Source organism: Penicillium verrucosum, assembly GCF_028828655.1.
Source record: "Penicillium verrucosum strain IBT 35672 chromosome Unknown utg000001l_segment0_segment0, whole genome shotgun sequence".
Classification (NCBI taxonomy): Eukaryota; Fungi; Ascomycota; class Eurotiomycetes; order Eurotiales; family Aspergillaceae; genus Penicillium; species Penicillium verrucosum.
Genome location: NW_026643210.1, coordinates 14637217 through 14662539, shown reverse-complemented (window position 1 = coordinate 14662539; position 25323 = coordinate 14637217). Strand labels below are relative to the sequence as shown.

General features: G+C 47.9%; 10 protein-coding genes across 10 annotated transcripts; 6 read left to right on the top strand and 4 right to left on the bottom strand.

Annotated features, from left to right (window-relative positions):
* Positions 1-418: 418 nt before the first annotated feature.
* Positions 419-1325, top strand: N7516_005408 (uncharacterized protein; the record flags this gene model as incomplete). Its single annotated transcript, XM_057218128.1, has 2 exons — positions 419-724; positions 753-1325. 2 exons carry the CDS (start codon positions 419-421, stop codon positions 1323-1325), a joined length of 879 nt encoding a protein of 292 aa, XP_057080011.1.
* A 1209-nt stretch (positions 1326-2534) lies between these two features.
* On the top strand, positions 2535-3040 carry N7516_005407 (uncharacterized protein; the record flags this gene model as incomplete). The annotated part of the gene is made up of 2 exons (XM_057218127.1): positions 2535-2911; positions 2971-3040. The coding sequence occupies 2 exons, from the start codon at positions 2535-2537 to the stop codon at positions 2996-2998; spliced, it is 405 nt and encodes a 134-aa protein (XP_057080010.1). The 3' UTR covers positions 2999-3040.
* Positions 3041-4104: 1064 nt separating this feature from the next.
* N7516_005406 (J domain-containing protein) lies at positions 4105-6508 on the top strand (the record flags this gene model as incomplete). Its single annotated transcript, XM_057218126.1, has 7 exons — positions 4105-4134; positions 4190-4274; positions 4340-4566; positions 4643-4804; positions 4851-5301; positions 5358-6296; positions 6360-6508. The coding sequence occupies 7 exons, from the start codon at positions 4105-4107 to the stop codon at positions 6506-6508; spliced, it is 2043 nt and encodes a 680-aa protein (XP_057080009.1).
* An 802-nt stretch (positions 6509-7310) lies between these two features.
* N7516_005405 (cation-translocating P-type ATPase) lies at positions 7311-10639 on the bottom strand (the record flags this gene model as incomplete). Its single annotated transcript, XM_057218125.1, has 3 exons — positions 7311-9960; positions 10049-10314; positions 10394-10639. The coding sequence occupies 3 exons, from the start codon at positions 10637-10639 to the stop codon at positions 7311-7313; spliced, it is 3162 nt and encodes a 1053-aa protein (XP_057080008.1).
* A 1897-nt stretch (positions 10640-12536) lies between these two features.
* N7516_005404 (uncharacterized protein) lies at positions 12537-12731 on the bottom strand (the record flags this gene model as incomplete). The annotated part of the gene is made up of 1 exon (XM_057218124.1): positions 12537-12731. One exon carries the CDS (start codon positions 12729-12731, stop codon positions 12537-12539), a length of 195 nt encoding a protein of 64 aa, XP_057080007.1.
* Positions 12732-13473: 742 nt separating this feature from the next.
* N7516_005403 (Zn(II)2Cys6 transcription factor domain-containing protein) lies at positions 13474-14674 on the bottom strand (the record flags this gene model as incomplete). The annotated part of the gene is made up of 3 exons (XM_057218123.1): positions 13474-14176; positions 14334-14431; positions 14483-14674. The coding sequence occupies 3 exons, from the start codon at positions 14672-14674 to the stop codon at positions 13474-13476; spliced, it is 993 nt and encodes a 330-aa protein (XP_057080006.1).
* A 2648-nt stretch (positions 14675-17322) lies between these two features.
* Positions 17323-17977, top strand: N7516_005402 (uncharacterized protein; the record flags this gene model as incomplete). The annotated part of the gene is made up of 2 exons (XM_057218122.1): positions 17323-17798; positions 17863-17977. Coding segments are annotated over 2 exons (591 nt in total), but the record flags the coding sequence as incomplete, so codon positions are not given.
* A 1066-nt stretch (positions 17978-19043) lies between these two features.
* Positions 19044-20633, top strand: N7516_005401 (uncharacterized protein; the record flags this gene model as incomplete). The annotated part of the gene is made up of 4 exons (XM_057218121.1): positions 19044-19530; positions 19584-19810; positions 19867-20129; positions 20189-20633. The coding sequence occupies 4 exons, from the start codon at positions 19044-19046 to the stop codon at positions 20631-20633; spliced, it is 1422 nt and encodes a 473-aa protein (XP_057080004.1).
* Positions 20634-21498: 865 nt separating this feature from the next.
* On the top strand, positions 21499-21723 carry N7516_005400 (terpenoid synthase; the record flags this gene model as incomplete). Its single annotated transcript, XM_057218120.1, has 1 exon — positions 21499-21723. The coding sequence occupies one exon, from the start codon at positions 21499-21501 to the stop codon at positions 21721-21723; it is 225 nt and encodes a 74-aa protein (XP_057080003.1).
* A 1605-nt stretch (positions 21724-23328) lies between these two features.
* N7516_005399 (D-arabinono-1,4-lactone oxidase) lies at positions 23329-25089 on the bottom strand (the record flags this gene model as incomplete). Its single annotated transcript, XM_057218119.1, has 1 exon — positions 23329-25089. The coding sequence occupies one exon, from the start codon at positions 25087-25089 to the stop codon at positions 23329-23331; it is 1761 nt and encodes a 586-aa protein (XP_057080002.1).
* Between the last annotated feature and the right edge of the window lie 234 nt (positions 25090-25323).

Here is a 25323-nt window from a genome sequence, read left to right as displayed (position 1 = left end):
ATATCCACAACCGATTTCCCCAGTTCTGACTCTTATGACTCTGTCACCTCATCTAAACTTATATAACTATATTTTCAAGTCTTCAAGTAATGCAATGACGACAATTCTACGTTTGTCACATCTCAAGAATCACGATCTCTACATCGGGTCCGTACTCGTATCAATGCCGCCATTGAGCGCTGATAAAATTGGAGCCAAGGATAAAGCCCCTCTCAATAGGGACTCTATACACAGTATTTTTAACTCTATCCCCAGTTTATGCACATTAATCGGATCCCACGGGAAATCCTTGATGGTTGATCCTCGCCACCATGCAGGTACTTATAAACCTATATTTCCCCACTGTAAAACCCGAGTAGTGCTATTTCCGGACAAACATATTGATCTTCGCTTCCGATATCGAGACTCAATATTCAATATGGGAGACAACGCCGAATACATAACCCGACACGTCGACGCAGACCTCCGCTTTTGGAGACGCCGGGATGTCAACAATAATGTCCAAGCCAACTTTGCCAGGGGTAAACCGGAGGATAATCCGACGGAAATGGGCGTGCTGGCCGAGATGCATAAGGTCCATGTGCAGGATATCCGGGGACAAGAATCATCTTACACACTGGACAAGAACGGATTCGTATACCTGTCCCATGAAATGCCCGAGCTTGATAAAATCTCGGACGAAGAGCATATTAAAGATGCGATCATCCAGAAGACTGAAGAGTTAGTTCGCAGAATGTCAGTATTGATATCAGAATAAACATGTTTGTCTTCGAGAAGCTGAGCGATGTCGCAGAACTGGTGCTACGAGGACAATCACATTTGTACATCGAGTGCGATGCCTTGCAGAAGATGGAGCCTTGCTCGCTCGCAACCGCGCCCCGGCACACAGCGTGCACTCGGACTTCACAACTAGGGGTGCACTCCACCACCTGAAGACGCTTGTTCCGGACAAGCAGGAGCGCAAGCGTCTCCTCGCTAACCGAGTCCTGATTGTTAATGTATGGCGGCCGTTGAAAACCATCCAAAGGGATCCCCTCGCAGTTTGTGACTGGAGCTCCGTTAATATGCGAGACGAGGGTATCGCTACTCGGTTAATGCTGCCAAATGGGTGGAATGAACTCGGGCGATATGCGTTTAGTCCGAGTCAGAGATGGTATTATCTCAGCGGTCAACAACCCAATGAACCTCTCATTTTTACACAATTTGATAGCTCCAAAGTGGATGAGGGAGGATTCACTGTACCACACAGTGCGTTTGTTGATCCAGAATATAGTGATTCTGCTGCAAGGGAGAGTCTGGAAATCAAAATGTTTGCTTTTGTTTAGTATATATGTTTGTTGTGTTTGTTGTGTTTGTCATAGGGTCACAGGGGGAGTGAAAGGAGTGAAAGGAGCAGACCTTGCTAGTTTCACCTGAGCAGAGTCTTCAAGGCTATATTTAGTGTCCTCACAGATCAGGCACTCCATTAATTATTAACTAGTTAAATAGTCAACCTTGGGAGGTGATTTCTTTCAGCTTCCCGAATTAAAAAAAAAAGAAAAAAAAAAAAAAAAAAAAAGATAATACACTAAAATGACTCAGTTCTTTATTGCCTAGCTTGAAGGCATCTAGAAAATATCTCCACGTTGAACACGTTGCACACGTGTGTGTTCGATGCAAGGTGTAAAAGTTCAAATATCCCTTGCTACCCAAATTGCCTAAATAAACCGGAGACTGACAGAGGCTCCCCCTTGAATATTTGGGGTGCAAGTTATAGGGTGATTTAGGGTGATTTAGGGTGATTTAGGGTGATTTAGGGTGATTTAGGGGGGTTTCAGGATTGTTTAGGGCAGTTAAGGGTAGTTTAGGGTAAAGTCGGAAAGGGAAACGGTCTTTGTTGCCTGATGCGATCGTCATTCGGTCCGCACGGCACTATTAAGGAAGATCCGGCATCGGCTCATTTCCAATCACCTTATGACACGGCAGTATGGAGTTATGGAGTCTATGGAGTTATTTGATGTTTCAATGATTTTTCTTTTGTTTTAATATTTTAGTATTTTAATATTTTGGCAATATTTGGCAATTTCTTGACCTTATGGCTCATAATACCATTCTATCATAATCTTCGTGAGGCTCATTCCTGAGGCGAATCACCTCATTTAAACAACCTTGGAAAATAGCATAAAAAAGTTTAATAATTACTCACACTGGGGGTCCTCAAATGACGCGATGGTATTTAATTATAACATAAAATAAAAAATATCACGCCTTTCAACCCAATTGGAACTAGTGTAGGACCTTGTAGGTATACGAAGGGTATAAGGTGATCAAAGATCTTCTCTCGGCATGGTCCCACCGAGAGAAAGTGGGTCTGGGTCGTTTTTCTCCTTTAAGTGACTCACTTGGCAGTTTACTCTACATATAAAGAGTCACCCCTGCTGCATATTACAATTTTTTTCCCCCTTCTCTCAGTACCTCATCTCGTCCCTTGGAGGTGATGGTCGCTCCCCTCCATATCAAAAGTTCTTTTATTTCGAATCTCTCTACTTGTGAGAATGGGCCAGAGGCATAACAGACGCCGCACTCGTCGTTCAAGCAATCGCAACATACCTTCTACTGTTCTCGCTCAACATCCGACTTTGCCTGTGGAAATCAAATCAACCATTCGGACACCTCAGAACAGCTTTTGTGCGCTTGTGTCTGCCGACAATTCTCCTAACACATGCATTTCCCGTGGATCTCCCCCAGTCACCCTCGCCCCATCATGGCACTATGGGTATACAGCCTGGCAGACCCGTGAACGCCCCTCGCGGCTGGAATCAAATGGGTTGGAAGAAGCACAGTGTCGTCTGTTCGGCGGAGAGCCGGGCGACGATGTGAGCCTCTGTTATCGGATGCTTGAGTACTTCGGTGGACTCGACTATATCGACTCGTGAGTATCAGCCTCGTTCCTGATTCACTTAAAAACACCAATCCTGACATCTATTTCAGAACGAGTGGCCATGCCCTTGGAGATTGAATGCCTGAAGTTTCCATCTGGAGACTTAGCTGGACGCATTGTCCATCTTTTTTTTTTCCAGTCAACAAAAAAGACAAAACACCAAAAACGATTTCACGAATTTGCGACGTTTATGACTCCGCATTCGACATATAAAACAAAATGAAAAACGCCATCGAAAATATACCGACAACGTGACGCCCTGCGTCTTCTGTCACCCACTGCAAATGCGCCCACACCACACTGAAGTGGCAAGAACGCTAGATCACACGGATTATCCCGGGTCCCCGACTTGTAGCAATGAAGATGCCTCTCACGAGGTTTCGGATTGGTCCCTTTTGACCCGGCCGTGTGGATGCTGGTCCACTGATTGTATCGCACATATGAGAAAATGAGTCATAGGCATTTTCTGGCTGATGCTTCCTATGCTTTGTCTAGATTGGTTGAGTTTGCGTCCGACCTCGTGTTGTTGATGCTTGAACTCCTTTTCTGGGTGGACTAGGAAGGTTTTGGTTATCTTTGTTATGAGGGGAGAATTGTGTGCGATGGATCTGTTCTGTCAATACTCCTAAACTGAAAGGAAATGGTATTAAGGCTGCAGCATGTGGTTTCGATTGGATATTCGATCATGACTGTAGCCCTTTTGAGAGTGTATTTAATTAGTATATATGCAGCCTTGAGCTCATTCACACCAAAAATTATGAACATATTTTGAGCTCTGAAAAAAAACCCCCCCAAAAAAGCGATCATGAATCATAAGACACAACAATGCACAGTATAGATGTAGCGCACATCAGATGTTTGAGACCTGTCCTTTCACCGCCTGCAACTCTCAAAAGAAATTGCCACGTATTGAGTACTATTTAAGGCAGGCGGTGAGTGGACCCTGCTTGAGGACACGGTCATCACCAGATCAGGAAGTGCGATATTGATTCCCCCCCTACATCGCTCCTTTGTTTCTTGTAAGCCAGGCTTTTGGGCTCTAAATAGGCTCTTGTTTTATTCCAACAATCCCAACGCGTTCTCTTGACCGTCCAAAGTGGCTTCTGTCAACAGCCCTGTGCAACACGATCTTTAAATTCCGCGGCCAGCGGCCACCGCTGTCTGTACCCTGAACCCGCCGCAGGATGTCGTCAGACTACACCTATGATGAGCAGGTAAGGATGGGACTTGATGCAATAAAGACACATCAACGCTAACGTTGGCTTCTAGGGTCAATTCTTCCCCTTCTTCATCCTCACTTTGACCGGCCTGGTCACTCTTCCTCTCACCTATAACCTCCTACGACCTAGCAAAGGTGAGTTTTGGCCAGACTATACCAGCTGTATCTTATAGGCCCTAACTGTTTTATGTGATCTACAGAGCTTGAAAATACCGCCCCCCGCATCAAATCCGATTTCAAACCTAAACATGCGGACCTCATCGACGCGCAGAAGCGCAAGCGCCTGCGCAAAGAGCGCCGAATCAAGCGCATCATCACGGTCATCCTCGGATATGCCGTAATGGCATGGATGGTTTATTTGATTGTCGTCACCGCCAGGACAGTGGTGAAGGCGTACGACCCTTATGATATTTTGGGTGTCTCGAGGGTAAGTTATCCAGCTCGGCACGTCCTCGCCTAGTACACCCAGATGATTTTGATTAATTAAATTCCTCGGAAAACAGAGCGCAGACGAGAAGGCTATCTCTAGACATTACAAGCGCATGTCTTTGATCTACCACCCCGATAAGATTCGCCCCGACCCCGCCAAGAACGAGACTGTCGAGATGCTCAACGAGCGCTTCGTGGAGCTGACCAAGGCTTATAAAGCCCTCACTGACGAGGAGGTGCGAAACAACTATCTCCAGTTTGGCCACCCCCGACGGCAAGCAGAGCTTTAGCATCGGCATTGCCCTTCCCAAGTTCATTGTTATGGATGGCAATGGGAAATACGTTTTGATGGTCTATGGTGCCCTTTTGGGCGTCCTTCTACCTTATATCGTCGGTAAGTGGTGGTATGGATCTCAGCGCTACACAAAGGAGCGGGTTCTTGTTGCCAGCGCTGGAAATATTTTCCGTGAGTACAAAGACGATATTACCGAAGGTGGAATTATCAGCGCGTTGTCCTCCGGCGAAGAATTCAATGATATGCTCAAGGGTGCTCGGGCCGAGACTGGTCTGGCCAAGCTCGAGAAGCGGGTACTGGCAGATGATAACTCGTTCCTTACGGCCAATGACCGCGAGGCGCTGAAGCAGTTGGATAGCTCCTCTCGTCGGAAGGCTTTGGCTTTGTTATGGGCTTATCTTGGCCGAATTGATCTTGGTGATGCCTCTTTGGATGCTGGTAAGACAAATCCCCCAACGATGTTCTGAAACGTACCACTAACCGAGCCTCTGCAGAAAAATATGAAGCGGCTCCTGTCGCCCTTGCTCTCACTGAAGCCTTCACTGCTATTTCACTCGCATTTGGTAACCTTGGACCGATCGTCGGTGGTTTCAAAACGTCTCAGAACCTCATTCAGGCTGTGTCCCCGGGCTCATCACCACTGCTGCAACTTCCCAACTTCACCGATGCTATTGTTAAGTCCATACAGGGCGAAGATTCTAAGGAGCACCTCACCGTTCAGAGGTATATGGAACTGCCAGAGGCTCGACGACGCAGCCTTACTGTCGGTGCTGGTCTTCTCTCTGACAAGCAATACACCGACGCCGTCTCAGTTGCCAAGCAACTCCCCATGCTTCAACCCGAGCGGATCTTCTTCAAGGTCATGGGAGAAAAGGTGATCACGCCCAGCAGTCTGGTACAGCTGGTAGTCAAAGCCCGCTTCATCCCGCCAGGCAGCACATCCGTGCCGCCAGTGAGCCCGCTCGACCTGGAAGATATCGACCCCGACGAGGATGACCTGGAAGCCCTGATGGGTCGTAAGCCAGCCAAGAACCGCGCCGCGAAGATGGAAGACGGCAAGAAGGTTGAGGCGAAGATTGAAACCATCCAGCCACCTCTGGCTCACGCACCGTACTTAGCACGCGATCACTCCCCGCGCTGGAACATCTTCCTCGCAGACGGCAAGCAGGGCAAGATGGCCGTGCCGCCATTTACCTTTACGACATTCGACAAGCCGATCTTCGACGAGGCCGGCAAGCCCACCTTCAACGTCCAGACTCTCAAGATGCAGTTCCAGGCTCCCCCGCAGGCCGGCGACTTCACCTTCATCCTCCACATGATTTGTGACAGCTACCTGGGACTTGACAACGCGGCTCAAATTACCCTACACATTGACGACCCTGCCAAGGCAGCCGCCGTGGAAGAGGAAGACGACATCAGCGAGCCTGACGAGGGTAAGTCTTTCTCAGCTCCTACCCACTAACCTACTTGTTTCATTTACTAATCCACTTTCTTAGACTCAATCGCCGGCCAAATGCAGGCGATCAAGACAGGTCAAGCACCTAAGAAGAAGTCTAAGGACTCCGACGATTCCAGCGAGAGTGATACCGACGGCGATGCAGGCGATACCAGCGACACTGACACAGAGACGGAAGATGAGGATTGATTCCCCTCCCATGTATTGATTGGTCGATTGTACTCACGGCTTGTGTGATATGTATGTGTGACACTAGCCTTTGATCTAAACCCTGGACCTTGGCCTCGCCCTTGTCATGGGCTTAGGCCTACTGTTGTCACTAAGGCGTTTTGGGAAATCTGCTTTTTTTTTTTTGTCAAATTCTCCTATTCATCGGTAGCCACGGAGTGACTTGTGTATGGCGATGTGATTCAACTTCGCTGTCTACCAACTCGTTACTCTTCCGGGCAATGAGCTAGTGTAAGTCTAGGTCCTCCCGATTATCGCGGTACAGTGATTAATCAACTGGATTACTTCCAGTCTGGTTTAAAATAGATTCTGGATTCAATCAATGTATTACTCTTCTTTAGCCAATCCTCTCACCCTAGTTACCTGTACCTGTAAGAATAGTCGGCCCTGGAGTGTCCCAATTCAAATTCCTATCCTTTTAGACTACGCATCCCCGTGTATTAATATCTGCTTGCGTGTTTGTTACAAGACTAACCTCATGCTTGTTTTCATTCTTAGTAAAAAAGACCCCGCAACATTGCTTGGTAGATAATCTAAGTACATTTTTGTTGGGCGAGAAAGCAATCCCTAAGGGGAACGTAGTCACTAAGCCCAAATATCCCACAATCCATTCCAAATACCACCCCCTCCAAACATCCCCAATCCCCATAAAACAATGATCCAATTTTAACCAGTAAGTGTGTTCCGATGATGCGTGCGCGTTAAGACAGTGTGGTGATTTGTTCCCTGGCCCCGTTTGATATGGGGCCAGGGAAAGCATTCGTTATTGTTGTTCCGGGATCTCTTCCAACGGAGTTAACTGCGGATGCTTATGGGCTCTGCGACGGAAGAAGACGCGCTTAGCCCATTTCCATGCTTCGACGCCGATGAAGAACAAGACCGCCTCGACTGCCACGATACCCCATTCCCAGGTGATGGGCTTGTGTTTGAAGACAACGTCGTTCAAGACGGGGATGTACAGGATAGGGAACATGGTGATCCATCCGGCCATGATGGACCAGAAAAGGAACTTGTTGCGCCAGACGTCGTACATCCACTGGGTGAAGTATTTCTTGGATTTCGGTTGCATGCGGAAGAACGACCGGCGCAGGTTGACCATTTCCCAAGCGAGGAAAAGCGCAAACCAGGTCAGGCATACGAATGTTGTGGCGCGGGCGCGGAAGACTAGGTCGCAGTCTTTGATCTCTTCGGACCACTCCTTGTTGCAACCACGTGCCAGGTTACCGTCGCCGAATCCCCACATGCGGATGGAAAATGCCGATAGACAGAGCGCTGCGGTCCAGATACCATACACCATGATGTCGACAATCACCTCCCAGGTGAAAATACCTTGCTTGCTCTGAGGAGGACGGTTCATGATATCAGGGGCAGCCACCTCCATTCCAAGGCCCATATCAGGCATACCCGATGTAATCATAATGATCCAGAGAATTTCGACCGGTGACAGAGGGAAGACGGATTGATTATCAGCGTCTTTGAAAGCTAATCCGATGAGCAAGGTGCAGGCCTGAGCGATGTTCTCTGACAATAGATGAAGCACGAATTTTTGAATATTATCGAAGATACGACGACCTTCTTCGACGGCATTGAGAATCGATGCGAAGTTGTCATCCGTGAGAATGATATCAGATGCATCTTTAGCAACATCCGAACCTGCCTGTCCCATAGCAATACCAACATCGGCATGCTTAAGCGATGGAGAATCATTCACTCCGTCTCCGGTCATAGCTGCAAAGCGGCCACGGCGATGAAGGGCGTCAATCATACGCACCTTGGTCTGCGGGGCACAGCGTGCAATGACCAAAGGCAGCGTCGGAAGCGAATCCACCTCTTCATCAGTGAGCTTATCGAACTGACTAGCAGTCATAACCATGGCGTCCTCGACATCAGCTGCCACTGCGTCGAAAGTGGCAGGAAGGATTCCGACTTGCTGAGCAATCGCTTTGGCAGTACCGGGGTGGTCGCCAGTCACCATGTGGACAACGATACCGGCGCGGTAACAGGCCTGGATTGAGCCAGCCGTTTCGGGGCGCGGAGGATCATACAAGCCAATCAGACCTAGGAAGCAGAGATCATTCTCTACATCTTCACGGTTCAGGTCGGCATCTTCAAGCAGTTGTGTCTGGGCAGTGTATGGTCGATGAGCTAGAGCTAAGACCCGAAGTCCTAGCTTGGCGAGTTCCTCCATGTTCTGCATGATCTTTTCGCGGTGGTCGTTGGTGATTGGCACGGGGGTACCTGAATCTTGGTCCCAGATGACAGAGGTGCATGACTCTACGATGCGCTCGACGGCACCCTTGGTGAACACCATTGTCCGGGTCTCTTCTGGGGTGATTTTGCTGAAAATAACAGACATTTTCTTAACGGTTGAGTCGAATGGGAATTCAGCCTGTTGGTGCCACACTGAACCCTCACCCTTCTTGATCCAGCGGTCTCTGTTCCAGTTGAACCTCGACGCAAAGACATGAATGGCAATTTCGGTGGGTTCACCTCTCGCGTTCCATTCGCCCTCTTCGGACTTGTACACGTGAGAGAGATTAGCCATCGAGGCGACGTCCAAGAAGTCTTCAAGCTGGCGGTTTCCCGAGACCAGGCCTTCTGCCTTCTCCGCAGCGGCACCTTCCTTCTCAGTATCCAATTGCGAAGGAGGCATAGCGGTGAAGGAGACATCTCCAACGGTAGGATTGAAAGGCTCGTTGGATGGGCCGACGGAATATATTCCTCGAGATGGAATCCATGCCTTTTGAACAACCATTTTTCCCTGAGTCAATGTACCGGTCTTATCGGAACAGATATCTGTGACGGCACCGAGCGCCTCCAGCGAATCCAATTTGCGAACAATTACGTTCCGCTCGACCATGCGTTTGGTACCAACGGCCATAGTGATCGTAAGCACGACCACCAGGCACGCTGGGATCATACTGATACCGGTTGCAACAGCATACATGATGACTTCAGTATTGCTGCTGAATTCGTTTGCAGCCATACAAACGATGGCGAACACAACAGCAATTCCAAACAGTAAACAGGCCAGTTTTGACAGCTTCCTCTGTAAGGGCGTTCCGATATTGACACCGAGGAATCGACCCACGGCATCTGCCCAGGTGAGACTCCAGGCCTGGACGTACCAACGTTTCTTGGTCTCACCATTGGGACCACGCTTGACCTGACGACGCTTATTGCCGCTGGCCCGCAATGCGAGAGCAATAGATCCGATTTCAGTGAACATGCCTGTACTGACAACCACACCACGTCCACGACCACGAGTGACGGTACTGGAACTATAGGCAATATTCAGGCGATCGCCAGGGCCAGTATCCTCCTTGAACGTTAAGTCACATTCCTTTTGGACGGGAAGGGACTCGCCAGTCAGGAGAGCTTCGTCGGTCTCGAAGTTGACTGCTTCGACCAGGCTGATAATGTGTCAGTAAATTGGCCAACACCTAGACAACTTCCCCCAGTAACTTTGAAATCACAGGTGTGCCGTGATAGAAAACTCACCGAATATCCGCTGGAACGGTATCACCCGTCCTAAGCTCAACCATGTCACCAGGCACGATCTCCGACGACGGCACTGAGAATGTCTGTCCACCTCTCGAGACAGTTCCGGTCGGGGACGATAACGAATGCAACGACTCCATTGTTTTTTCGGCGGCGTACTCCTGGAAGAATCCAACAATGATATTCAAGACAATCACAGCGCAGATTACTCCGCCCTCAATCCACGATTGAATACCGAAGCTGACGGCCATAGCCAGGATCAGCACCTGCATTTAACAGACTTATTAGATTTAACTTTTAACCAGTTTCGCGATAATATCAGCAAAAGGGACAGTGTGCTCTTACTAGCATCATTGCGTTGGCTACCTGGCGCACGAGAATCTTGACCAACGATACGCCTTCTCCCTCATCCAGTTTGTTGGGACCATATTGCTGGAGACGATGACTGGCTTCTTCGGGGGCCAGACCCTCATCCAGCCCAGTGCTAAGTTCCTTGAGAACAACTTCATAAGGTAGCGTGTGAGCTGGCTGGCTTAGTGGACTGCCACCCGAACCGGAGTCGGGTGGGTGGTTGTCCTTCTCGTCTGGCATTGGAGATTGTTCCCGAGTGAGTAGATATCCTGCGGAATTGACTCCCGAGCTGTTTTGTCCGTCTGCCTCTCTCTTTTTGGGGGCAATCAGTATCTGGATAATTGAATCCAAACAAAACTCTCTGTTGTATGTTGTAAGAAGGAAAGTCCGATTTTTTAAGCTTCAAGTGAGAGCTCAGAATCTGCTCGTGTGAACAACACGGTGTGGAGATGCCCCAAAGTCTTGGCCCATAACTTCCAAGATTTTGATTCCCCGGGCGGTCACGCACGTTGGTCGATTCATTGGAAACGAGGGGGTTGATAGACATGGCGCCAAGATTCTAGGCCAGTTACATCATTGGGTGACTTACATTGTGTTTGATCGCCATTGGACTCTGGTTGGGGCTTATCCAATGATGGGGGAATATTGGGACGATGAATTACTCCACATGGTAGCTGCAAGCGTAGAATTGCCAAGATTGCCAAGATGCAGGGTAGCTTTAGTTCACCTTCCATTCTTACTCCATGCGTGTCCGGGGGGTTTATCCCTTCGGGGAGTTTATCCCTTTCCACGAGGAAAATATGTCAGAAAAAGTCAGGGGTGCTTCCTTCCTTCTAGTTGTTTTCGGCAAAACAAAAGATTTCAGTCGGCACCGAAACGTCCCACGGAAATCGCAAATCTCCGCTGGCAGGAACGACCCTTGGCGCCAAGGGTTGGCGCCAAATTCTTGGCAGTTGGCAGGCGGAAAAAGCCGGGGGTTGTTGTAGGGCTGTTCAAACAGTTCGTATCCTTAAGCGAGGACTCTAATAGATAATCCGGTGTCTTTGTTTCAGATCAATTGGATATATTTTGGACACACTTAGAGTAGTTAACTAGTGTATAGACCACACATTAACTACCACGTATAGGAATCACTGGGCAAATAAATCAATGATGGGTAGCTAATACGAAGGCAGTAAAATACGAAGGCAGGAATTGACATTCGATGGGCACATCAAACTCTATATCCGAGGAGATCCACAGGTGGCATCGTGAAGCCATGGATTGGTCTCCGAGTATTAGGCCCCCCTGTACGGGGTACTCCGTATAGGTTGAATGTTCCCTTTCGAGTGGACCATTACGACCAATTTATATGGAGTTATCCTGATCTAATAATCGATGTGGTCGTGATTGTGGTTGCTGCGAGAAACGTGAGTCAACATTAACACCAGATGATTTAGGCCACGACTATCTCGGTTATATATATATATATATATATATCAACATGCGAGGGGTTCAGATGGCCGCGACCACGGATAAAACCACATGGCAGTTCATTTAACGTTTCTGCCTGCTCTCTCGAGGTTTTCTTACCATAAATCTATCTGCCAGAGATAAATTCCTAGACACACAAGACCCTAGGGGTCCACGAACACAGCTAAGCTACACAATATTCTCTGGGTGTGAGCTATGTATTCTTGAATTCCTTGTAGACAAGATAATAATAGACAGTTAAGGAGAATTACAAAATCATAACCTTGGAAAAACACAAAAATTCCACCAGAAATGACAGGGAGATATCATATGATACAAGTATTCAACATGGTACGTACATGTATTTTATATGCAAATGTCCTGTGTCCCTGTCCTATATCACACCACATCTTCAATTCCCAGATGTATACATCAAGTAGTACATCTATGGAGATCTTAGTACCTTCACCGAAGTAGCTACACACCAGGGTACACAAACAACCCTAGCAAAAGCACAGAAGCGCATGTTCTCAAGTCCCACAGACAACCTTCCCCCACGCACCCCTAATCATCAGTCTCTAACCCGAACAGGAAATATGACACACGTATGTACTTGCTGTGATCTACGATCTAACTACGATCTACGATCTGAGATCTGATTTGATCTGCGCGCTCCTAGCCCCTTTTAGACCTCTGCTACGGCAGCTGTCTTTCTTCTCTGGGTTGATGCTGGAGGCATCTGTGTCAGGTCGTGCATGTATTGTACTACTGTATAACTCGGTGCGAGATCTAGATCTGGTGTGAAGCAGTTTTCGGGGTTTCGTGTGTCATCTTTGCTTGTGGTTGGTTGGTCAACTGGGATGGGATGTATCGGGTACATGATATTTTACATTTCATTGGGCCTTGTTCTAGCTATTATCTTTGAGGTTGTTGGAATATGGCCATGACTGGGAAGTATGACTGACCTTTCAAGCTAGGAAATATCCACCGTGAGCTCTCTGTTGGCGGTAATATAATAAATACCATGCTAAATATATATATCTCATTGAAAGTAACCACACCGGCGCCTCTATACAAAAACAGGGATTACCCAAAACCTAAAGCAAAAAAAGATCAAGGGATAAGAAATAGTACCTAAATTGATAGGGCGATACTCTTTCAAACTAGATACCAGAATCGAAAGGAAATCCAAATCCAAGATCAATAATGACGATCCAAAGAAAGACTTGGGTGAGCCCGAGAAGTAAAAGTAAAAACCAAAAAAACCAAAAAATAAAGCGACTGGTCAAGAAAGATTAGGGCTCAATGTGCCAGACATCTTCCAATCTTATAATCCTGCGTGGATGTCATGCTCCATGCTCCGGCGAAGGAGTCCAAACTCAGATGCGGGGGGGTATAGAAAGAGGAAAAGAAAAAGAAAACGAAAACAAGAGCTGGAGAAGAACGCAAGTCATAATGACTCTGATGAGGAAAGAGAAAGCGAAATGGTAAGAAGAAATATAGATAAGAAGTGAAGTAAAAGAAGCTGCTCAGCAGCTTATGCCAAACGCCCAACCTGAAATAAAGGTCATATATCTCCAGAAGGCAAGAGACACCGTCCATCACATCATACCAAACCAAACTTATACCGAAGGAAAATTCCAGCCCGGTGTAAACCCAGGATAAAAGGCTGGGTCATGTGCCTGGAAATGGAAATCACCCATCATCTCCGCAGACAGATTCTCAGCAAGATGATGAGAGTGCGTGTGAGACTCAGCCATGAGACCGGGTGGTAAACTTGCCAGCACGGGCTTAACACCCTGCTGGGTCGTGCCGGAATCACAGCATCCACCTAGAACGTACGGGAACGGCGGCTCATGGTGCGCATGATGAGGATGATGCGGTAGCCCCGAAGATGTAGAGGGGAGGTCAACATGGGGCGCGATATCAGTGTTCATGTCCGGCGCACTCATGGAAGACCGTTGTTGCAGTGCCATTAGGTCATGGTACCCTGAGTCTGGGTAGCTGTAGCTCGTCTGGTGGACGGGCTGGAGATCCCATTGCCAGCCTGTGGTGGCGGTGCGACTGGGCACAGATATAGGTGTCGGGATTGGGCATGGTGGGCGAGAAATGGTTGGCGAGGGCTCTGGCGGCGTTGTTGGCTCTGGTGAGGGCTCTGCTGTGACGCTGCATTCGGTAGATGTTGACAGCAGTCGTAGGTAGCGCAAATCTTCTGAGTCTTCGTCTGGCTCGTCGGCGTTTTCTTCGGCTTGTTTGATTAGCCCTAGCCGGTCGAGGATTGCGTGTGTTAGGGGTGCCCATCTGGGGCTTCGGCGAGGGGGTCGCCTGGGAAGCCTTCATTGTTGATGCAGAATTTATAGAGTTTCTGGAGGGCTTTTACAACCAGGGAATGGTGGGATTCGAGCATCTCGACAAATCTGTGTGTGGTTTGTCTATGAGCTTTTGATGATATGCGTTGGCTGGAGATTCTGTATGTACTCACCCTCGAGAGTATACTTTGGTCTGTGTGGCCTTTCTTTCACGGAATAGACAAGGGTGGTTGTATACCGAGCAACGGTTGCAAGGTTGTTTCCCATCGCACTAAAATGGGTCAGTCAAATCCCAATCTCCATGCTGTATCGGCCGACATACCTTGGTCTTCTTCACGCGACAGCGATCACAGGCTTTCAAAACATGCTTACGCTTGACCCGGAAGACGCGCTGGTCGCGCTTGTCCTCGCCAGTCCGGGCCCGATGCTCTAGTTCTGACAACGAAGCCACAGCCGCGAAGTCGTCAATGATATGCGGGAAGCCCTTGGGGCGAAGCTTTGGCTGCCACGACATGGTGGATGGTATCATATTGAAAATTCCACCAGAAACCAAGCAAGGGAGGTAGATATCACAATGTAAGAGTAGGAATGATGGAGAAAAAAAGGGAAGAGAGATAGCAAGATTTCAAGACGGGGGGAGGGGCGAGGAGAGAGAGAGAGAAAGATTTGGCCAGCAAAGTAAAAAAGAAAAAAAAAAAGAAGAAAAAGAAAAGAATCGAGCAGGTGGGGTGGATGATAATGAAACGGACTTTCAGCCGCCAGGGCCAAACGTTGATATCATGATTATTAAAGGCGCAGAGAAGTTGTCCCCCGCATCAGCAGAGAAGCCCTTGGTTATAGTGACGTAGAGAGACAGAGAGACAGAGAGACAGTTAGACTGTTCAAAGCATTCGAGGGTGACGAGGGCGAGGGTGACGGGGTGACATGTGGTTGATCCCAGCGAGGAATATAGGCCCAGTAGGCCAAGTAGACACTTAGGCGACTGTTTAGGTACCTAGAGATTCAGTACAATGACACGGTCCGAGCCGTGAGTCCGTGAATTCGGCAGATCAGCCTAGTAATTGGGCAGAAAAAAGACAGATCGAATCAAGTCCGGAGGTAACGCTCTTTGTCACACGATTTTTCCCCTCGAATGCTGACACTGCACGTCAGAGAGAACCCAACACACACGTGCCTGGGGATTGTGAAAGGCCATCTCCAAGATTTGTGATGAGATGATATCCAATCATTTTCCTGGTTAATCTGCATCTATGAAGAGGTCAATGCGAGATAAAAATAAAAAAATAAAAAGTCCAAAAATTAGTCGGTGAAAAAAAAAGAAAAAGAACATAGCCATCCTTGTTAGCTGCACGGAAACGTGGTACAACGTGATATGCCAGAATATGCCAGAATATGTAGACAATTCAACTGTCAGGTGGTTCTCTCCCTCAGCCTCTGATGAAAAGAGAAAGAGTTGAAAGAGTTTAAAGAAGTTGAAAAGAGGTTGAGAGTAGACATCTGGAGACAATAGGATGGTTGATGGTTGTACCTTCTGATACAAAAGCGGGGTTAATGATATTACCTTGTCCTATTAGGGCTTCTTCTTCTTCTTCTCCCCTTTCTTTCTACCTGAATGACTCTGATTATTATTATTATTTTTCTTTCTCTTTCCTAGGATATTACCCTGGTACTGCCTGCATTCTCGCACAGAATCAGACCCAGTGTGCAATGATCAAATCCCAAAGAAGAAGCAGCCCTAATGTGAACAGTTGTCTAGGCTAGATCTTTGCATTGATCAACTTCCCTTTTGTACTGTGTGTGGCAGTGTATACCAAAGTATACCTACTAGGCAGGACAGTGCTCAGCTCAAGCTGCAATACCATACAATGTGTTACTGATCTACAGAGTACATTTGACTGTACTTCTTTCTTCCTTTCTCCCATCTCTCATGATATCGTCCGAACAGGACATCAATCCTGAATCCCGGGTTTGCCACCGAGTTGTCTAGACCGGAATGCAGTAAAATCCATGGACTTGTATGGGAACTTCCACAATGCGTCAAGATTGGCTTGTCAAGCACACCGTACATGGACCATTTCTAAGTCTCTCAGCTGCTACAAGGCAGGGAACAGGGAACAAGGATCAAGGACAGAGAGACACTCACACAGTGTGATTCTTTCTCCCCGATTCCACAGAAACATATCTTAAGATATGAACAATTCCATGTAAAAATTAGCCACGGTGTGTACAAGAATGGAATGGACTATGGACTATTGATTGCTGCATGCACCTATATATATAACATACGGAGTACACAGGATAACGTCGGGGGCTTTCCTCTCTGGGCTGCCGCCGCTTTAATGAGGGTCAGGCTCAAGCTCACCGAGTAAATGTCAGCACGGGCTCATGCTCAGTGATAGTCAGCGAGCTGTACTCCGTAACTAGTTATTTACAATAGTCTATGTTGTACCTTATAAAGATTCATCTACTCGATTTTACTAGTGCACAATTAGCGTAGTATTTTATATAGTATTTCTACAAATGAATACTATATTGATTTTTAAAAAACAGGGCTCTTTACACTCCTAACTCTCAACTCTTAACATTAACTCTCAATTTCTTACTATCTTACTATCTTAGTATGTAGTAGGTCCCCTATTAGCAGCAATCACTGCCTAGTACCCTAGTAGCATACTATCAGATTCAATTTAACTTCAATTTATTTACTCGAGAAGTCCCTATGAATCTAAGTTGAATCCAAATTGAATCTGAAGTGAATCTGAAGTGAAGTGAATTATATTATATTATAGAGAGGGTAGTTGAAGAAAGAAAAATTCAAAATCATAGCTATATATGTTCAGTACAATAGGCAGATCTCTTGGCCGCTAGTTTAGGGGTGTTATTCATCATCTCCATGCAAGGCTTCAACTAATCATACTCATCTATAATAAATCCCCTTCTCAACTGTCACAGCTGATTCAGCCGCCTTGCTTTTACTGGAGCTGCCATACCCTCCAGACCGGCCCCAAGTGCACTCCAACCTGGGCAATGGTAGAATATCATTATCCCCAAAGACGGTAGGCCCTTCTGTGCCTTCTAGTCTTTCCGATACTCCTAATCAAGCTAGAAGCTGGATCGAAAGCTGAATACTTACACACCACTTGAACCCACGGACAAACCAAGGACTTCCTCCGTGACTTCTTCAAGACTCTTCCTCCTGACGGAAAAACAAATCTGGCAGGGGACGTTTCAGGGTGTGCAAACGATGAGAAGCTTCGGCAACTAGTCCAAAGCATCAGAACTGGTTTATTGATTCCTATGAAAGCACAGGGTGGTAAAACACCCACTGAAATCACTCCGTCTCCGCGTTCTGGTGTTGAAGATTCAATCGAGAATCTCAAGAGCCTAAACATCGAGTCTATCAGTAGAAGCTCTCAGTCGCAACTCCGGCACCACTGTTTACAAAGAGATGGCTATAAATGTGTTGCAACGGGGAGGTACAGTGGCAATCACGCCCATCCACAGAATGCACCCACAACTTATCTTGAGGCGGCCCATATTGTTCCATTTGCACTTGGATCCTTTCAGGCCAGTGACGGCGAGGTACATGCAAAGGTTTGGGTCAACCTAAGACGCTATTTTCCAGTTCTTCGCAATATGTGCTTTACCTCGGTGGTGGGCTTGCCCCGAGTGGAAGCACCAACATCGAAGATCTTCTTGCAGTGAGCAGCCTCTCACTGCTACCCTCAAATGTCGACGAAACACCCGATTCCTAAAAGTATACAGAGAAGCAACGTCTTACGGAGAAGTAAGGACGCCTACGGGCGAAATTATCTGACACTGAGAATCAGCCATCATACTAAGTTGCATAATCGGGAAAACCGTTGTCACGGTTGCAGTTGCAGATTAGGCCAGGTGATGGACCACTGTCTTTAGCTAACTTTTAGTTCTAAACCCATCAACAGAAAGACCAAGTGTTATTTATCACTTACTGGGTGACGGACTCACTCAGGTTACTCCTTCTACAACAGTCTACCCTATAATCTAGGTAATTCAGATATCTTTTAAGAATTGCAATATGACAATATATTCTTTGTGGTCACACTAGTCAACCAAATAATAAATAAGGATACCACCACTTTGATATAGAATAGCAAAAGCCTGAATACGTGTTCAATGTAGACAGCTGCCTATTGTGGTAATGTCATTCATATTATCAGCACCTTCCCTCTTTTCCTTTCTCACCTCCTCATGACCCTCCCTCATCTCACAGCCTTTTATGGCCGTTGCTCCGCTGGTTAACAACTATCTAAGCATTCTCGCCTTTCTTGTCATTCTTACCACGTCACCAATCATACCCTTGATCTCTCTTCCTCTTCCTCTTTCCGCTCCCCCCACCAGCCTCTTGTGGCCGTTATTCCACTGGTTAATAACGGAATTTCCCAAGGGCGCCTGAGGCTTATTAGCCGGAATCATTCTTACCTTTCATTCTCACCATTCTTATCATTCTTATTTCACATGGTAGGTAATAGACGCTTTCCAAGGTTACTAATAAACACGAATAGACTTCCGAGGCTCCGAGGCTTGCCGCCTTCCAGATCGGACGCCGGAAGAAACATAACGTTATTTGAACGTGACTACTGCTTTTCATCATCTCCTCATTCATCATCTCCACACAAGGCTTCAACAAATCGTACTCATCTCAAACAATCATCGATTTCCATCCCACGTGGAAGGAAAGCCCCAGTCGTAACACCTCTTCCCTGGTCTCTGGTGGACCATCAGGGATTCTGACACTGCTGTTGATCCTGGAAGGATGGGACGGTTGGGGCACTGATTTTTCATACACCGTTGTACCGCCAGATCTCCGTGGACCAGAGCGACATTTACCGATATTTTCCAGCATGGAGCCTGCGAGTGCTTTGCTAGCACGACCCTTACCCACCCTAACTCAAAAAAATGGCACCCACTGTGTATCGGACTCTAGGACTGTCATATCCATGACGCTATTCCATGAATGGACCTCCTTTAAGCGCGAGGTCAACAATGCAATTCAGCGCGTTGATCTCACTCATCCTGTTCCGTGTACGAATGATAATCTCGACCAGTACGTTGTCGGAAGTAAACTTGGGCTTACGGGGCGGTTTTCAAAGCATGTCTGCGATGCCGTCTCCCTAGCGTGTAGCTCCGCCGGCCTACCTTTACAATTCGGTGATCGGCAAGCCGGGCTACCTTCAACCGAAGTGACGCCTGATATGGTTCTACTTACAGCGGATGAAGTCCGGAAGACGATTATACCAATCGAACTTAAGACATTCTGGACCGTACGACTTGATATTGCCCAAATCGGCACTCACTGGTCAAATCTCCTCTCGCTACAATCTTACCTTGGTAAGAAACCAGTCTTGATATCCGTTAAATACAAACGGCTTATTTCTATCTAGGCCAACTTGTGGAGCAAATGAGAGATAACCATACCGTTTATGGCATTTTGTCTACCTATCGGTACACCGTCTTTGTGAAACGGGTGGAAGATTACCGCTTCGAAATGAGTAAACCAATATCGTCGACTGCAACTCAGCCATCTCTTCGACAATGTATCATGGCCACTGCTGTCATCGCCGCTGAAGACGGTGTTTACTATGAACCGGACGATTTTGATGCACGAAAGGTATGCCAGGAAGTGTTTTTGCCCGCTTGTTCGTTCTAATAAATCCTTGATACCAGCTGCAAACTAGCAGCGGTCACCAAGCTTCGACCCGCGCTTCCCATTACCGCCTCCAGTCTAGCTCGAATATCGTTGCCATAGACAGTCCTCGCATGCCCGTCACATCCGAGACGATTTTCTATGGCGACAGTGGCCCGGTCGCAATGGACTCAGTCGAGGTGACTAACACCATCCGAAGCACCAAGACTAAAAAAGTCTTCGAGGTCTGTTGGCATGGGCGTCTAGCAATCGCCAAATGGTGGGCAACCTCCCAAGTTCAAAAGTATGAATCAACTCCCCGGAAATTTGATAATAAGAGCTAATGTGATGATGAACTTATAGGTTCATCAATGAAAAGGTCACATACGAGATGATATACGAAACATGCACCGGCGGTTATCCCTTCTTTGCTTCCCCTCTCGCAGCAGGCGAGGTCCGGTGTTCATCGAAGTGCCCGGATGGCTACATACTAGTCATCACCAAAGTGAAGGGCGCTTCATTGGAAAGGAGATGGGCGAAGATATCTGCGAACAACAGAGAGTTCGTATACAACCAGGTTCGGGCTGCGATAGATGTTTTCAGAACCGTTGGAATGGCCTGGGCCGACCCCGGCATGCATAATATTCTCTTTGATGAAGATGCACATGGCCCTTCTGTCACAGTGGTAGACTTCGAGCACCTCCAGTTGCTTGAAGGTGAACGACTGACATCCCGACCAGAGATGACATTCATATTCGGCGGGCAACTCGTCAACCAGAGAGACCCCAGTCGATACTCTGGCGGCTGACAGAAGTGATGCCTATGCGTTTGGATTCCACTATCATTACTTTATTTGCTTTTCACTCTTTTCTTTGCGAATACAATGCACTCCCGCAGCATTCCTCCGAATTACAATTGCTTGCCGATCCGTTCAAGATCGCCTAGGGACACTTCTTTATTTCATGTTTTTTGCTTTCTTCTACATGTATCTAATACGGCGTTAGTCGGGGTCGACCAACAGGCAGGCTGTCGACAGATGTGACCCACATGATGAATGATGTCACCTGCCTCCGTAGTTTAGTTCGACGAACCTCCGCCATAATACATTTTTCTCTTTCCCTTCGCTCTCAGTGCTTACAGAGTATGAAGTATGCCCCTTTCTCACTGGCATTAATCGTGGCAAGCCCACCACCACCTACACTCAGTGAGCAGAAAGCGATATGAGGTGAGCACTAAAACGGAAAGGGAAAGCCAAGACTTGTCCGACATTATCCTGTCTATATTCAACAATACAAACCTTGCTATATGGAAGGGATTGGTATGAGCACCTGCATTGAACATGCAGTCCATCAGTTCACGTTCACCGACAGATTCCAATTTTGATGTGCAGACTACAGATGGTAGGTCTGGAAAGTAGAGAGGGGGAGAGTTGATTGCTATGGAAAGGAGAGAAACTGCTAGATAAACTACAATCCTGGGGGTTGATGTCTGAGGCACCAATGTGGGGCCTAAGGCCACCACAACACACCCCCCTAGGCACATGTGAACTCCGTCGATTGTATCTAGTGCATGCTGCACTGACAAACGATCTCTACTCATACACGAAAGAAGTCAGGGATTTGAAGGATCGTGGCAGCTCTCTCATAAATGGGATCAAATTACTGCAAGATACAATGGGCTTGAATGCTTCAGCTTCCAAGGTGATTCTTCGTCACATTCTATGGGATGTTGAAAGACAGCTACACGAGGAGCAGCAAAGGCTTCACCAGCAAGGAGCAACGGAAGCACAACTCCATGTTTCCCAAGCCATGGTTGAAAGTCTTGCAGGTAATGCCTTCTATTCTGCTACTACTTCTCGGTATGCCCAAGCAGTGCCAGGCTCGAGGCTTGCAAAATGAGGTGGAAGGACATTGTTTAATATGCCATGCTTCATATGATCTGTCAGAGCATGGAGCGGTATCTTACCACTAGCAAGCGATTGGTTACCCAGGGACCTTGTGTTTTGTATGGTAAATTGTTTCAACTGGCAATCTCGGTATAATAACCACCGAGTATGGTCACGTTCCGAGGGTATTTCAACCTGCTCTCGACCGCATATTTTCTAACAATCAATCATTCTTTTTATCCTGAATTGGTTCCGCTTGATCTCTTTCGTCCTGAATGTCTACTAGTCCATACAATTTTAGCTTGTTCTGACATCTCCTTTCACCTCCACCTTCATATTTCTTCCGTTGAACGGTATCAGCGCTGAATACCCACACTATTCTCGCTTCAGAGAGCACTATCCATATTATGGCTATCACTTACTTGAAGAAAGAGTTGCCTCGTCGGACTAATCAACGCTCCGATCCCAAGCAACATAATGATTGATAATCATCGGACAATTTTCATTGATTTTGGTTCTTGCCGGAGTGTATGAGAGAGCCTAGAAGATGCCGTACTTACGAATTGTACGATGAGAAGGTACCGCATTCTCTTTTCTAGAATGACCTAAATGCCTTGGGAGGAGGTTCGTATCTTAACGTTGTACGCTTAGAAAGAGTTGCACGTAATAGGATTAGCGTGTCGCAATTTATTGATGTAGCTTACTTAGGCCGCTCAGCCGTACACTCAGAGAGCACTCAGTGAGCAAATCAGGGTGCTCAGATGATGATCAGTGAGTGGATTAGGGGGCCCAGGGGATAATCAGGTGATGCTCAGTGAGCAGATCACGTTGATTATATAATGGCCCGTGATCAAGTCAGGATACTCAGGGACGTGCTCAGTTTTACTCAGTGATCAAAAAGCGGCAAGAGGTGAGCACTAAAGCGGAAAGGGAAAGGTCTCGAGTGTCAGGCATTATCCGGTACATATGCATATTTCCAAAAGCAAAAAAAAGGCAGAGATACAATACAAACCTTGCCATATGGAAGGGATTGGTATGAGCACCTGCATTGAACATGCAGTCCATCAGTTCACCGACAGATTCCAATTTTAAGTGTCTAGAGACCACGAGGCCATAAGATTTCTCTCTCTACCTTGGTCTTGGCAAAAGCAAAAGCAAAATGCAGAGTGAAAAAGCAAAATAAGGGTAAAAGCAGGGGAAAATGCAATATGCAATAACAGAGTGATCTTCTCTGTGTACGACATAGGAAGGAGATCTAAAGAAAAAAAAAGCCTGTGATTTTTTGGGAAGACAGTTGGCGCTGGGAATTTGAAGCCTGAACATCCTCGGATGTCAGATTTGTCAACCCAATGTAATCAACCATCAACCCTAAATTGCTCAGAACAAAATAAGGGGGAGAGAAGGCAAGAAGAAAAAATTAGGAAAAAAAAAACGAAAGTGATGCGGGAAATCACCACATTAGCCCTGAGAGCCAATACGCACCAACACAGCCCTGAAATGGACCAGTCAGAACAGTCACCGACAGATCAGCAGATGAAAAGGCAGCGGAAGAATCAGGACTCTGGCACCCGAAAACAAGATATTGTTTGCTTTTGACGGGAGCCTGATTTCTCTCCTCTCACACCCCCGGTTTATCGGGGAGCAAGATGCTCGCTTCACCCCTGGCAAGCAAATCAAAGCTCTCCTCGCTGGTCGCCGTTCCAGACGGACTAGGCGAGTGATCTGGCGGTAATGGGTACAGGCTCTTCTCCATATCCAACGCATCAAAGGAGTGTCGCTGTGCCTGAGCCTGAGCTTGAACCTGCCATCGGCGATCCCCTACCCATTCGACACCATCCCCAACGCCACTCATGTCCACCTTGCGACGTTCCTGCTCGCGCTCCAGGAGGGGCAGTCTTTCGCCCTCGGGTGCTTCGCTTCCCTGTCCGAGTTCCAGGGGCAGGTGGCGCCGATGCCATTCGCCCACGAACATCCCGTCCACGTCGACCTCTGAGCGCACTTTCATCCACGACTCCATGTCTGACCCGTACGCGACGCCTAGCTCCTGTGAGTTTAATGTGTGGAAATTCTTCGCCCAGTGCGGCTTCGCGCCCATCTCCCGCATCAGCCATTCGAAGGCCTCGTAGTAGCGTTCTTTGCACGGCGGGTCGCGAAGGTATGGACGATAAAGCGTTGCGTTGAGGTAGAGTGTCGGGCCGTCGCGACTCGTGGGGTCCAGGAATGGGCGGGGCTTTGTATTCAACGAGGTATCAGAGACTCGCACTTCGACCGGACAGTGCACGTACAGTCCCTTGGATGAGAAGGGGATGCGCGCGGTCTCCGTGTCGCCGTGCAGCCAGGCCGAAAGCCGACCGATGGCCTCCGGGCCCTTTTCCAGCGGAAGAGCCCATTCGTTAACGAACTGCGAAAACAGGCAGTTCATCAATAATCCCGAGCGCGCGGGCTCAACGGCCTCGGTGATGGTCGATCCAGCCCGGAAGCCATACTGCATACCAAAGACGAACCATTCAACCAATGGCAGGATACGCGGAATGTACGAGGACAGGGCGAGGAGATTATGGTAGATATGGTAGCCTAGTGCGTCGCCGTAGAAGCTTTTCGGGGGAGCGCGCAGCGGGAGGTCGGTTTTATCCGCACGCCAGACAATAGCGCCTTTCTCATAAGGTAGCCACCAAACGCGCACGAACTCATGCGATGTCCACAGACCCGTCGTCCATTCATCCAGCACGCGAGGTAGCGAATACCGCTCCTGGCGCCAGGCGATATTGAACGTGGGTGTGGCCTTAAAGGTGACCTCGACGACGATTCCGAGCGCTCCGAGCGACACCAGCCCTGCGCGGAACAGGTCCGGGTTATTTGTCGGGCTGCAGCGGACCAGCTGGCCATTGGCGAGTACCAGGCCGAGTGAGTCAATGCACTCCGATACCAGGCCGTGGCGTAGGGAGCTGCCGTGGGTGCCGGTGGCGATGACGCCTGCTATGGACTGGCTGTCAATGCTGCCCAGGTTGTCAAGTGTCAGGCCATGTTCCTCCAGTTGTTCGCCCAGATGGCTCAATCGAATGCCTGCTTCGACGGTTACGGAGCCGGTTGATGGGTCAACGTGGAGGATGCGATTGAAGTCGTCGAGGTTTACGAGCCAGGACGAGGTGCAGGTCAAATCGGAGGGCGAGTGACCGCTGCCAACTGTTACGATGCGGCGACGACAGCGACGGGCGAGAGTCACTAGCTGTTGAATCTCTGGGATGGTTTGTGGGCGTATGTACAACTCCGGGCGTGAGAAGAATGTCTTGGCCCACGTGTGATGCAGGTGATCGGTCGATGAGCGGAACGGTACCGCGGGGTCGAGCTTGGAGAGCTCGCGAAGGATGGAGGGGTCCATGACTGAAATATTCACATTGCCATCGGGGGGAGAATAGTATGTAGTATGTAGTATGTAGTATTTAGAATGTAAGAAAGAAGAAATTTACAATCAAAGGATCGAGGATGGCGACATTCCAGATCGGATGATTTTTTTTTTAAATTTCTCATCTCCGTCCGTTCCCGTCCATAAGCCCTTCTACGTAGGACTATACCCTAAATGCTCTAAATGCTCTAGATGCCCGAGGAATCTGAT